Source organism: Molossus molossus, unplaced genomic scaffold (assembly GCF_014108415.1).
Source record: "Molossus molossus isolate mMolMol1 unplaced genomic scaffold, mMolMol1.p scaffold_m16_p_12, whole genome shotgun sequence".
Classification (NCBI taxonomy): domain Eukaryota; kingdom Metazoa; phylum Chordata; class Mammalia; order Chiroptera; family Molossidae; genus Molossus; species Molossus molossus.
This window is the reverse complement of record NW_023425347.1, coordinates 57,139,615-57,154,433: the sequence shown is the minus strand read 5'-3', so window position 1 is coordinate 57,154,433 and position 14,819 is coordinate 57,139,615. Positions and strand designations below refer to the sequence as shown.

Below are 14,819 nucleotides of genomic sequence, written 5' to 3'. Positions count from 1 at the left end.
TAGGAAGAAGAGTGTGCTAGCCAGGTAAAAAGAGTATGTGGAAATAAGACTTTTTTGCAAAGCGAGTGAATAGTTGTGTGTGCTCTCTGATGTTTTCCAGTCTAAGTGAAGTTTAAAATTTTCTTTTATCAAGCATCTGACATTGATCTAGTCTAGAGAATTACATTAAAAAATTAAATATCTCAAAAACAAAATTAAGAGTTAAGATCAACTTTGACTTTAGACATCAAGAGCTTAAGGAAGAAGCTTGTTTGCCTCAGGAATTACATAGCAGAAAGAACGTTTCACTAGGAGGGAAAATCTAGGCATCTTTGGTACTAAAACCACAAAATCCTATAATCCCAATCTGTATGCCAGGATACGTCTAATTGCTATAACCCTTTTTCATCTTCAGAGATACTACTAGCTGTTGAAATTAAGCACCACCCAATAAATCTATAAACATCCATCTAGTTTCCTTTCTGGATACAAGAGCGGTGGGCAGGGCTCCCTCAGGCTTGCACTGCAGTTTTGTAGCCCAGTCCTTTGTGATTTTAATGCCCTTAGTATATTTTTGGCAGCTAGAATTAAATAATTTAATTCTTAATTAGGATATAAGCTTTAACCAAATGTTTCTTTGGTTGTCACAAAGCTTATAGTCAGACTAAGAAAGTATGTTAGTCATATTCTGAGGGACTGCCTGTACATGAAGTTCCAGGAGAAATGTTTACAAGTATACTTTGCTTGAGATAACAGAAAAATATAGCACAAATAATGATAGTTTAAACAGTGGCAATAGTCATAAGATATCACGTTTCTGTCTTTTAAAGATAATGCCACTGACATACAGTTATGAGATATTTTACAGAATCTTGGTCCTTCAACCCAGCACCCCTTGTTCTCACTATACAATTCTGTGCTGCTGATGTACTGTTTCTTTGTCAAGCAGGAGGAGGTAACTTCAGGGTCTCAAGCAGAATTTATGAGTTTGTTTTGTAGGAAGAAAGAATATCTTCAAGGTAGCTGCAACCAGCTGCTGACGCCTAGGAGTCTGATTCGAAAGAGTGTTATCTCTTTAGTTCCCTGGGAACTACCCCCTTGCCTGGCTACATAGAAACTCCCTACTTTTGCTTTTTGAGAGACAGATTTGAGAGATCTTGCGCACCCATCCTCTCGTTCTGACAAAATCAAACGGACCTTTCTGTCTCCGAGGACTGGTGGCTCACTGTTTAGGCCTGCTAGTGCACTGGGTACACAACCTGCATCTGGGGAGGTAATTCTGCCACAGTCTGACTTCTTTCTCTGCTAAATTATGCTTCATCCCCCTTCCTTTCACTGATATCAATTCCTAATAAACATCTTGCAACCCAAACTCAGTCTGTATTTGCTTCAAGAAAACCCATCTTGTGAAAACATCTAAATAAGTGAGTTTATGTAGGTGAATTCACTCATGTGCACAATCTGTAAGAAGAATGTAACATAGTAGTTAAGAACTTGGGTTCTAAAATAAACTCAACATGCAAACAGCATAAGAAATATAGTGAATAAAGTGTAATAACTATGTATGGTGCCAGGTGGGTACTAGATAACAGGGGTGATGACTTCGCAAGATATATAAATGTCTAGTCACTAGTGGTATGCCTCAAACTAATATAATATTCTCTGTCAACTGGAGGTAAAAAATAAATTTAAAATAAAATAAAGCCAACATGTGCCTTGGTTCAAAGCCTAGCTCTGCCATTTTATCATGTAACTTTGGGTAAGGGTATTGGCCTTACTGTGTTCCAGTATTTTCATCGGTAAAATGGGGACAGTAATAGAATTTACCTCCTAGAGTTGCTCTGAGAATAAAATGATTAATACTTATAAAGAACTTAACATAGAACCTATTATACTGCTTTTTTCAATAGTGTTACCTATAATTTTTTCCAGTGTTTAAAATTCTTTTAAACAAATGTGGACTTTAAGAATATTTCTCTCATACACTTTGCATACCTGAGATGTTGCAGAAGAAACAGAAGGTGATGGTGATGCAGGTGGAGTAAGCAGGCTGCAGGGTAAGTTTAATGTAACATAGTGTTCATGGCTGCAGATGATTCGCAGAAAATCCAACCTCAAAGACACGAGGACACTTGGATTTGGTAACGAGTAAAGCTTTGATGACACCTTGTAAGCATTGCATAAACAAGAGAACATCAATTGAATATATCAACTGTAAAAAGAGCAAACACCGTATTTAGGTTATTTGATTACTAATTATTATTAAGTATGAATTACCTGTTTATAGCAAGTCTTTATAAGACTAAAGACAAATCCTCTGTCCATAACAGACAACAGATCATTGAGAAAAAATGCAAGACTTGTGTTGAGTCTTTCAACCATTTCTGTGTCCTGAAAAACAGAAAAGCAAAAACAAATAAAAGTATGAGAATTTAATGTCGACTTGAAAAAGATAAAAAACAAAATAAGTCATCATTACCTTCTGAAACCTTGAAACTATGTCACTAGCAATTGTACTGACAAGAGCAGCAATGTCATCCATGAAACGCTCTGGAAAACGAGTTTTCCTTGGTGCATCTAGTTTATCATTAAAGTATAAATGGTGCACCATGCTCTTCACCTGAAACAATAAATAAGCCAATAGTTCAATTTCTTATGGATGCAATTAACAGTTATAGAGACTTTTAAACAGTATGGCTATTTTTTCAATGTACCATGTGATTTAATGAATGGCTAAAATACTTCTAGCTTCTCAAATATTTTGAAAAGTTCACTACAATATTTTGTATGTTCCAAAGAAATATCAAATAAATCCAATCCAATCACTGCATCACCTTCATAAAATAATCCTGGCTGTGAAGAGGGAAAAAAAATTCTGTGTATAAAAAAGAAAAATAAAATCACCCTTTAAAATTGTTTTAAATTAAATCTTTCTAAGACTCAATAATTTTGCCATTCCATACCTCCCAGACTGTAAGATTTGAGAGATTAGAACCTTGACTTCACTGTAGTGTCATTGGCATCTAGCATCCAGTGTCAAATGGTGGATATCTATTAAATATGAGACACTAAATATTTTACTTAAATAAAATATTAGGTAAAAATTAACAAAGTGATTTAAATTTACAAAATGTTTTTGGATACAGATTCTCATCACAGCGAAGTGGTAATGGTAATAAAAATTTTCGATTCAGGGAAATTGAAGCCAAAGTTCTACATTTAGTAAATAGCACAGCCAAGCCTTAACGATAGCCTTTTGAGTAGTTTATATTTAAGAAATCTGAACATACATTTAAGACTATCAAAAAATAATTCAAAATTATAATTCTGATCTTATATTAAAAGCACGTGAATTACAAATTTGTTGTTTATTATCTAGGTAAAAATGAGTTACCTATCATTTATGTATGGTCCCTTATTTATTTATTTGATTAGTAAATCCCTAGAAGAAATGGCTTTTTATCCCCAATATAGGTAACATTCAATGCTGAGAATGACCCTATGATGTACTCTAGAAGCTCTCTTTGTTTCTTTTCTACCTTTCTTTCTGTTTTGTTTTCCTTTCATTTTCTTTTACATCTTTTCTGGAGGAAAAAGTTTCAATGATTTCAGCTTTCTAGAGGCTAATGAAGAAGATCCCTAGTGCCAAATGCTTGCACTTGAAATAATTCTGCTATCTACAACCAGTGTACACTTAAAATTACTTAATTTCTTTGTTCCTTGGTAATACTTAGCCCATGAAGACAGTGATACCACACTGTATGCACTTGATAAACACATATATACACAAAAGCAATAAACATTTATGTGTGTATAAATATCAAGATACTAATTCATTCGTTTTTAATATCATTTATTGAATTAAGCAAAACGTTTTTTTTGTTTGTTTGTTTTTTTTAATTGGCTGTAACTGGCATTTCTCTAAGAGCTTTCTAACCATACAACCAATAACTATCTAACTATCTATAAAGCTCCTTTTATCTATGTTTGGTATGAAATCTATAGTTCTGCCATTATACAGTAGCATGTATAAATTAAAAAAGAATGCTTCACAGGTACTTTAAAAAAATAGCTAGCTTCTGCAACACCCTTCACCCCCACCCCCCACCAAAAATGAGCTTTGTAATTCCAACTAAATTGTGCTGAGTGTTCACAATGTTTATTTAGAGATATATCTAATTTTGCCTTGAAAGAATATGTAAAACCATAAGATGGACAATAGAAAGAGATTTCTAGTATAAAATAATGAACTAACACAGAAGTGTTCAATAGGAAAACAATATTAAAGAATGTGTTTATTTTGCCCTGGCCATTGTGGCTCAATCAAGGGCACATACCTGGGTTGCTGGTTTGTTCCCCAGTCCCCGTCAGGGCACATGTAGGAGGCAACCAATCGATGTGTCTGTCTCTCTCACACTGATATTTCCCTCTCCCTCCCTCCCTTCCTCTCTCCCACTCTCCCTAAGAAAAAATCCATGGAAAAAATATCCTTGGGTGAAGATTAACAAAAAAAGAAAGAAAGTGTTTATTTTGCTCACCATTAACTCAAAAAAGAACCAGGCTTGTTGCAAAGCTGATTCCCGAACGCTGCCACTGCAAACAACCCACTGCAAAGCCAGCTCCTCATGAAAAAGCTACGCAGAAGTAAATCCAAAGTTATTATCAAAGTCAAGTCTGTTAATAACACAAATCAAATAATAATGAACTGCAAATGAAGATATAATGAGAATAAGCAAAATAAGGCATGTGAACCATTCAACAATGCAGTGAAGACACCCATTAACGAAACGGCTATTTATGCATGTAAGACAGTGGCATGTTGAATAGCTGAAAAATTACATGTTATCTTGCAGTAAAATGTAATTTTAAAAAAACGGGTGGGAAATAGCCTCCTAAATTGTACCTGCAAACAGAAACTAGACCAAAACCTCACAGTTACAAATAGAAACTTATTTGTGTCTTACATATATTTCAACATATGCAAATACATTTATGAACTTTGCTGGTACAATTTAGGAAATACCTTTACATTTTTAAATTTTGACATAAGACATTAATTTTCAATTTTCAGGTATTTAAAGTCTTTTTCTAAAAATGGCAGAAATTTCTTGCCTTGTAATGGATATGCATACAAAGCATTTGCAGAGTAGTGTATATTAATATGAAAAAGGACTAACAAAACTGTGCATAAGGGAAGCAAATCAACATATCTTACTAAGTGTGATAATTTTTCTAACTCATCTTCCTTTTCCTGGAGATTTAAAACAAAACAGAAGTAGTTACAGAAACAGAATTAAGAGAGGATACATTTTTTGGCACTAAAATTTGATGATCAAATTTCAACTCACTAAAGTCTAAAAACAGCTGGTCCCAAAGATATACACATTAGAATGATGTAAAAGAGCCTAAGCTGGAAAAGTATGCCCCAAAAGGCATCAGACAAGCAGTGCTTGCTCAAATGTATTTTTAAAAGCAATGCAAATACTGCAACATCTCACGCTGATTATGTAAATAAATCTTATATCTATTTAATTGTTGGAACTGGTTTCCCCCTATATGAATTGTCTTCATATGAATCTACCTTTTTAGTTGGTAAACGTCCCGTTAATGTTTGTAAGAAACTTGACGTCTCTGTGTGCGAAGACATACGATTACAACTTCGATCCATAGCCTATGGAGTGAAGATGAATGAATGACGAGATAACATTAAAGTCTGCTGTGGATGACTTTGCAGCTCAAGGAATACATACAATTTTTTAAAAAGTGTTTTACTGCGGTTTCAGCAACCATCTATTTTATTGCTCATCTCATTTTCACTAGTTTAAGCTGTTTTAATGCATTAAAAATATCAAAATGGCTTCTAAATATTTTTAGTCTTAAAAAGATGAGTATTTTAATAATTATATAAATTCAGAGTGCTGCAAAGAATGAAACTCTTATTTGTGTGATCTATACACATGCACATATCTAGTAAGAAAATGTAAAACATACTTCTCAACTGCTCTCAACCCCCCCCAAAAAACCTCCAAATTTTTATATTCAATAAAAAAATTATAAAATGTTTAGAATAATTTCTTTCACTTTTCATTATTATTAAAACTATTCAGGTTTGCCATATATTACATGAAATATAAACCAATTCTAATATTAAAATGTAATTGTTTCTTCAAGAACAAGAGCATTTTCCTCCAAAGCCAATAAACAGATGAGAAGTATATTTTAAGGTATCATGCAGTATTAGCTATCAAGCAATTAGACTTAATAAGCAAAATCTAATTCAACTAAGTTATAATAAATTTCATACTTTGCAACACAACACAGAATAAACAGATTTTTGCTTCTGGTATTTAATCTCACAGAATGGGGAGCATATACTGTTCATATTTAATTTCTGCTTTATTACCAGTATTTTTAGTCAGTGATTATGAAAAAATGACAAGATAGTAAATGCTAAGTAGAAATTATACATAGCTACACTTTAAACCAAAAGCAAATGGAAAACTGTCAGGTTTTCCACACAAAAAATTTTAGAATTCCTATTGAAGATGCGTTACCCCCCCCTAAAATAGAAAGTTATCAAAGTCATCAATGCAGAAGCAGCAGGCACTGAAATATTGATAAAGTGTATAAGGAGGAAAGGAGAAGGAGACAGGAAATAGGAAAACAGAGCAATACTGGTGCAACTGGTGGTATTCATGCATAGTAGTTGAAAAATGTGCTAAGTAAACAAAAATACACACTTTTTAATGATTAAAAAAGCAAGCCACTGAAATCATAGTATATACTAAAAAGTAATGTTCTAAAGGGAAACATCAGCAGCCAATAAAGAAACCTCTAATATAAACACCACCTGTGTTGATTCTGCACTTGGACTGGGGTTGGATCCCCATGGGGCAGCTTTTGGACCACCAGTGTTAACCCAGGAATTGGAGCGATCTAAACCCTAAGCATATAATAGAAAGCAGTTGGAAAGGAAAGAAATATTACATGTGGCATGCTTATAAATTATTCCTAAAGAAACCCAGAATTTCCAATGCAAACATTTTTAAAATTAGTACTGTTAAAGCAACCAAAAATTTTAGGCATCTATAGAGTATTAGTTCACCAAAATTATCTTACTATATAAATTTTAAAAAATCACCAAGAACATTAAGTATAGCATTTAAAGGTAATTTCTCTTTATGTAAAGGGATCACCTTGAAGTAACAACAACTAAAGTTCCCACAGCACCAGCCCCACCAGTTTTCTTTAAAGATAGTATGAGTTAACAACAGATAATTTACTCTGAATATAACTAGAGTTTAAAAGGAAAAAAATGGAAGTAAAAACATTCCATTCTTTCCTAAAGGACTTTAATTTCATTCCATATGTCATCAACTGAAAACTTCTCTGCAGTGATACTCCATAATTCTATTTGATCTTGCTTCTTCTTTTAATTTCTTTTAGGGACTATTAGGAGAAATAAATTAAACTATTAAGAAAAGGTAAAAAAAAGCCTAATTTTGCTCATTCCTAAAAATGATGGTAAATTTGGGGTTGTGCTCAGTTGTACTGTGCTTGTTGTAATTAAACCTAATGAGCTACTATATTATATAAATCCTATAAAAAAACATGCTGGAGCAATTTATAGGAAATATATCATCATCATCATCACTACCACTAATTTAAAGTTAATTTAATATGCTACTAACATGTATGACCAAAAGTGAATTGTGTCTCTCTCTGTCTCTGAAAGAGGTTATTATGATTCCAGGTGAAGGGAGCTGGGGTTTTACTTCATTTCTTAAACCTGACTGAGCATTACTTGGGAAGGTTTATAAAATTCAGATTCTGGGCCCTACCCCCCCAAAATCCTGATTCAGCAGTCTGAGCCTGGGGCCTGGGAATCTGCTAATAGACCTGGAGCAAGTTACAACAAATTTTTAGAGGATGTTGGAGTAAGATTTATGAAAGACAACCCAAGAGAACCTGACTGCAAATATCTGGACATAAGTATGGACTCAAACCAGAAAACACCAAAGGAAGGATAGGTAAAAGAAAAGAAAGGGTAGTCACAATGTTAATCAATTCTATAGACTGTATCACCTAGGAAGTTTAACAACCACTACAAATGAGCAGGGCCCTACCTCTAAACAATTAGATTAGAGATTTATGGGGACAGGAGGAGGGAAGGGGAAAGCTAAGGAGGGAAGAGGAGGGAGAAAGGAAGGGAAAGGGAGGATGGAAGAAGAGGAGGGGGAGGGGAAAAGAAAAAAGTGGGAGGGGGAGGAGGGAGGAGGGAAAGAAACCTGCCTACCACCTCTCTAGGGCTTAGGTTTTAGGAAGAATGTATCCTTCTTTTGTCCCTATTTTTTCTAAAAATGCAAAGAGGTTGAAATGACGATACAGTAATCACCCATACATTTGACACTGAATGAATAAGATGAGAGTTAAAATTCAAATCGAGGTTCTACTGCTTACTAATTGTAAAATCTAAGGTAAATTTCCTAACCTCTTTTTCAGTTTCTTAGCTATAAATTAGGAATATGAGTGTCTCTCTCATAGTGTAAAGATAAAATTAAATAATAAAGTAAATTACTAAGTACAATGCCTCAAATATAGTAAATGCTCAAAAAATACTTTTAACAAAAGCTTTCCCATATTTTAAAAATGCTTCCTAGCAAAGTAAATTAGACAATATTCAAATACTAATAAAATTATGTTATCAGTAGATATATTTAAAATAAAGTATCTGTCTTCTCAGATTCCCATTATATTGTCTCAAATAAAAGCAAACCACCACAGCCCTGGCCGGTTTGGCTCAGCGGTTAGAGCGTCGGCCTGCGGTCCGGAGAGACCCGGGTTCGGTTCCCGCTAAGGGCATGTACCTCGGTTGCAGTTTGTCCCCGGCCCTGGTTGGTCGTGCGGGTGGCAGCCACTCGATGTATCCCTTTCACATCGATGTTTCTCTCTCTCTCTCTCTCCCTCCTGCTCTATCTGAACAAAGAATGAAAAAGTGTCCTCGGGTGAGGATAAAAAAAAAAAAAAAGCAAACCACCACATAACATTTTTCAGGTAATACAAAATTTTTCACCAGTCTCATAAATTAAGTCCCCTGTGTAAGTGTAAAGTTCTTCCTGACAGTTTCAATTTTTAGAATCACTACTCATGTCACAAAAATAGCAAAATATGAGCACCTGATTTCTGCAAAATTATAACTGTGCCTTTCTCTCTACCATACATTTCTATAAAAAAAGTAACAATAACATTGCTGTATTCATTTTTTTTTAATAAAATATTTTTTCCCTTTTTGGTTTCAGAGAGAGAGGAAAGAAGAGGGAGAGAAACATCAATGAGAGAGACCATCAATGAGACACCTCCTGCATGCCCCTCACTGGGGATCAGGCCCACAACCTGGGCATATACCCTAACCAGGAACTGAACCAGTGACCTCTTGATGCATGGGTTGATGCCCAACCACTGAGCCACACTTGCCAGGCCTTTGCTGTATTCTTTTTTTCTTTTTTATCCTCACCCGAGGATATTTTTGTACAGATAGAGTGGGAGGGAGAGAGAGGAAGGGAGAGAGAGACAGAAACATCGACGTGAAGGGACACATCGAGTGGCTGCCACCCGCACGACCAACCAGGGCTGGGGACAAACTGCAACCGAAGTACATGCCCTTAGCGGGAACTGAACCCGGGTCTCTCCGGACCGCAGGCCGACGCTCTAACCGCTGAGCCAAACCGGCCAGGGCCCTTTGCTGTATTCTTAAATTCACTTTTTAAAACTCTTTGCTTAAAATTTTCCTTTAAAACTAAGGTGCATGTTAACCAGTAATGTGAGAATAAACAATACATCTCTTTGTGCCATTAATTATATATTGTATCCACCATACTAAGGCTCTTAAACGGTTATAATTACATCGTTATTATATTTAATTAAAGAAAACTTGTGGCCATTTATTTATTTTTTTATTTTCTATCCTCACCCGAGGACACTTCTCCATTTTTTTGTTCAGATAGAGTGGGAGGGAGAGAGAGGAAGAGAGAAACAGAGAAAAACATCGACGTGAAAGGGACATATTGAGTGGCCGCCACCGGCACGACCCAAACAGGGCTGGGGACAAACCGCAACAGAGGCACCTGCCCTCAGTGGGAACCGAACCCGGGTCTCTCGGGACTGAAGGCCGATGCTCTAACCGCTGAGCCAAACTGGCCAGTGCGTGGCCAATTATTTTATAAAGCAAATCACTTCCATAAATTAGGTGCTGTAAAAGCAAAGAATTATATCAAACAGACCTTCATTAAGCAAATTCATCAATGTGATTTCCTAAGGTAATAACTTAGTGTTTACTGATCTCCAACTAACATAGAAAAGATTAACTAAATATACACACAGTGTGCATAAAGTGTTTTTGTTTTTATCAAATCCCTGCAACATTTCATCCCTTAGATACAGACAGGCACTGTCCTTGAATAAGGACACTTCCAGATTAACAGACCAAGAAAAAATAAGAATGTACAAAGAAGACTGAAAAGGTGGCCCTGGCCAGTCTGACTCAGTGGTTAGAGCATCAGCCTGTGAACCAGAGAGTCCCAGATTCAGTTACCTTGAAGGGCACGTACCTCGACTGCAGTTTGTCCCCGGCCCCGGTTGGGGTCATGTGGGTGGCAACCAGTCAATATGTCTCTTTCACATTGATGTTTCTCTCTCTTCCTTCCTCTCTCCCTCCTGCTCTATCTGAAGATAAATGCAAAAATGTCCTCTTGTGAGGAGATTATATATATATAAATTTTTTAAAATAAATAAATAGAAGTCTGAAAAGGTGTAACCAGTAAAGCAAGAGGAAAAATTAAGATAATGTTGTACCCTGGAATACAAGTAAACAGAATCTAAACCAAGGAGGAGGGAGAATTTAACTGTGTCGAAAGCTGCTAGAAGGTAAAGTAAGCTGAATGTTGAGAATTAACCACTGGGTTTATAACACAGAGAGCGTGGGTGGCATCAACAAGGGCAGTTTGGGTGGAAGATGGGAGAAATATATGATTTAAGTAGAATAAAGAGAATGGGAGTAAAAGAATTGGACACAGCAAGTATAGAAAACTCTTAAATTCTGCTACGAAAGGAACCAAAAGCAGAAATACTAGAGATTTTTTAAATGGGAGAAATAATAGCATGCTTGCATATGGCTAGGATGATTTAGTAAACAGGGAGAAACGGAAATGAAGAAACTGCTGAAGTAAAGGTGTTGAGCAGGGAAGAGGGAGTGGGAGGTTGTGTACAAATGGATAAAATGGATCGTTAATCTATAGCAGAAAATATTAAGTATCAGGTAGTAGTAGATGGTAGTAGGTAGGCAGATGCCATGGTCAAAGTCTATTAAAGTTTACTTCTGATGGCTTCAATTTTCATAATGAAGTAAAAGGTAAAGTGAGAAGGAGGACTGGTGAGGAGGTGAGGAGGCTTGAAGTACCAAAAAGTGGCATGAAAACTTTTCCTGAACTTCCGGTCAAGATGGCGGCATAAACGTGGTATCGCGTCCTCCCACAACCACATCAAAGTTACAACTAAACTACAGAACAACCATCATTCAAAACCGCCTGAAATCAAGCTGAATGGAAGTCCTACAACTACGGAATTAAAGCAGCAGCCACATCGAGACCGGTAGGAGGGGTGGAGGCAGACGGGCTGGTCCCACACCCACGTGTGGCGGATAAAAATCAGGAGGACACCTCGGCTGGGAAGGTCCTTCCTGAGGACTGAGGGGTCCCCAGCCCACACCAGATGCCCCGCTCAGGGTTCCAGTGCCAGGAAGAGAAGTCCCCATAACTTCTGGCTGGAAAAACCAGCGGGAACTGAGGCTCAGGGAAGCTGAATCAGCTGGCGCCCCAGGCAGCTTCTTAAAGGGCCCGCGCACAAACTTATCGGACTCCCTCCCTCTAAGCTTGGAGGGGAGGCAGCTCTAGGGGCACCAGAGACATACAGGGAAGAACTGAGCTGTTCGGCAGTGGAACGAGGGCTGAAGAGGAGGCTTTCTCCGGGACAAACGTGCTGTCAGAGGCCTTTGTTCCTTTGGTGGGCCCTTCCTTGGGGCCGCAGACAGTCCCCATACCTGGGACTCCAGCAACCTGGCTCACACTGGTAGCCCCACCCTGGTGACTCCTGGAGGCCCCGCCCCACCCAACTTTCAGGCCCACCCAAGCTGTTCCAGTTGCTTAACCATAGGATTAGCCTGTCTTGGATCCTGCTTCAGGTTTTCCTAAATTCTTTCAAACGAGCAGCATCTGGTCTCAGATAGCCCCATACCTCTCGTTAAGTAATACACAGAAACACACACAGGGAGGCAGCCAAAATGAGGAGACAAAGAAACAGGTCCCAAATGAAAGAACAGAACAAAACCCCAAGAAAAGAACTAAGCAAAATGGAGATAAGCAACCTAACAGATGCTGAGTTCAAAATACTGCTTATAAGGATGCTCAATGAACTTAGTGAGGGCCTCAAGAGCATAAAAAAGGACCAGTCAGAAATGATGGATGCACAGTCAGAAATGATGGATGTACAGTCAGAAATGAAGGCGGCATTAACTGAAATAAAGAATAATTTGCACAGATTCCATAGTAGAGTACGTAAATCCAAGAAGCAAACCATTGAGTTGGAATATAAGGAAGCAAAAAACGCCCAATCAGAACAGCAAAAAGAAAAATGAATAAAAAAAAAAATGAGGATAGTGTAAGGTGCCTCTGGGACAACTTCAAGCGTGCCAACATTCGCATCTTGGGGGTGCCAGAAGGAGAAGAGCGAGAACAAGAAATCGAAAACCTGTTTGAAACAATAATGACAGAAAACTTTCCTAACCTGTTGAAGGAAAAAGACATACAAGTCCAGGAAGCACAGAGAGTCCCAAACAAGAAGAGGCCCACAGCAAGACACATCATCATCAAAATGCAAAAGGTTCAAGACAAAGAGAGAATCTTAAAAGCAGCAAGAGAAAGGCTGCTAGTTACCTACAAGGGAGTACCCATAAGGCTGTCAGCTGATTTCTCAAAAGAAACTTTGCAGGCCAGAAGGGAGTGGCAAGAAATACTCAGAGTGATGAAAAGCAAGAACCTACAACCAAGATTACTCATCCTGCAAAGCTGTTATTTAGAATCGATGGCCATATAAAGACTTTCCCAGACAAGAAAAAGTTAAAGGAGTTCATCACCACCAAACCATTATTGTAAGAAATGATGAAGCGTCTTTTTGAAGAAAAAGATAAAATATATGAACAAACAAAATGGCAATAAATTCATATCTATCGACAATGGAATCTACAAACAAAATGAACAAGCAGAGCAGAAACATTCTCATAGATACAGAGAACATTCTGTTGGTTGCCAGATGGGAGGGGGGTTGGAGGAATGGGTGAAAAAGGTGAGGGGATTAAGAAGTACAAATTCTTTTCTAGATGACAAACCTCAAAGGGAAAGGGGTTGAGGGATGGGAAGAAATAAACCAAAGAACTTATATGCATAACCAATGGACACAAACAATAGTGTGGGAAAAGGCTAGAGGTGGGAGGAAGTGGGGAGGAGGGAGTCAATGGGGGAAAAATGAAGAACATCTGTAATACATTCAACCATAAAGATTTTTTTAAAAAAAGAAATTTTTTCCTGAGAGAATGGGGAAGTAAACAGAATACAGAATATATGTAACTGCTTGATAATATTAAGGCTCTCTGAGGTTTATGGTCTTTAATTTCCAATGAGACCAGTCACCATGGCATTTCTCAAGTCATGCTCAGTGGTACAGGTGGTGACATGGCACAGGCAGTCGACTAGGTTGAACTATGGTTTGAGATTTGGTTAAGCAAGTACAGTGAAGTGAGAAAAGGATAAGGGATTTGAGGTCTGATTATAATGGGATAATTATAATGATTGATAATGACATTTTAGGTGGCTCAACTGGAAGAAATAACATTGGGGGGGGTAAGACATAGCATAAAGGTTATAGGATCAAATAAATGGAGGTTGCGGAGAAGTAGAGAAATTGTTGGAATTGGGATACTAAAGAGAAAACTAGGAGCTAACGGTCAAAGAACAAAATGCATGAAATTGAGATTATGAGGGTTAAGGTAATTGGTAATGACAAGATCTAGGTTATGACCATGGCTGAGGCAAGGTAAAAGACAAAATCATTACAGAAGAGTGACTTAAATTTCTAGGCCAATAAAATCAAACTAATGAAAAGCAGCTATAAATAAACTTCAACGTTCCTTACAATTTTTTAATAAAATAAAATTACATACTGTTAATATTAGGGATTATGACTTAATGATAGTCCTAGATAAAGGTAGCTAGCAAAAATTTTGCTACAAAGAGAAAACATAAAAACCAGTTAAATACAACTTGATCACACAGGCTGTGTTGTCATAAAAAAAATTCTCATCTTATGATGGCTTTCTCAAAAGTTATTTATCATTATATATCATCAAAAGTAACTTTATGTTATTATGTCCCATTTTATAAATTACTTTAAAAAAGGCAAATAATCATTCCAATATATATTAAGACCTTTGTTCTAAATCTTGATGTACTGGAAATGTTATCATTTATCAAATACATCATATAAAACAAAACTCTAGCATCATGCTACATGAGGCACAATGCAAATCTTACAGAAACTGAGACATTTTAAAAGTACAACTCTGAAGAAAATGCTGTCTATAGTTTAATAGGAAAATTTCTTATAATTCACATTCACAAATCACAAATCAGATCTATTCTACTGAAGAACTGTATTTTACAATATGTAAATAATGCTAAGTACTACCTCTATTATGATGAGACATGATTAAAAATGAAGATAAGGATTAAAAA

General features: G+C 36.7%; 1 protein-coding gene across 8 annotated transcripts in view; it reads right to left on the bottom strand.

Annotated features, from left to right (window-relative positions):
* Positions 1–14,819, bottom strand: part of DOCK7 (dedicator of cytokinesis 7) — a 196,961-nt gene that overhangs the window by 63,096 nt on the left and 119,046 nt on the right. For 4 of the 8 annotated variants that reach the window (XM_036255522.1, XM_036255524.1, XM_036255523.1 and 1 more), the window contains exons 23-28: positions 6,830–6,922; positions 5,561–5,650; positions 4,518–4,613; positions 2,459–2,599; positions 2,257–2,370; positions 1,975–2,145 (exon numbers count right to left, since the gene is read on the bottom strand). In XM_036255522.1, coding sequence (XP_036111415.1) covers positions 1,975–2,145; positions 2,257–2,370; positions 2,459–2,599; positions 4,518–4,613; positions 5,561–5,650; positions 6,830–6,922 — 705 coding nt within the window. The remainder of the gene's footprint in view (positions 1–1,974; positions 2,146–2,256; positions 2,371–2,458; positions 2,600–4,517; positions 4,614–5,560; positions 5,651–6,829; positions 6,923–14,819) is intronic. The other 4 variants (XM_036255526.1, XM_036255528.1, XM_036255527.1 and 1 more) reach the window with 1 other exon arrangement.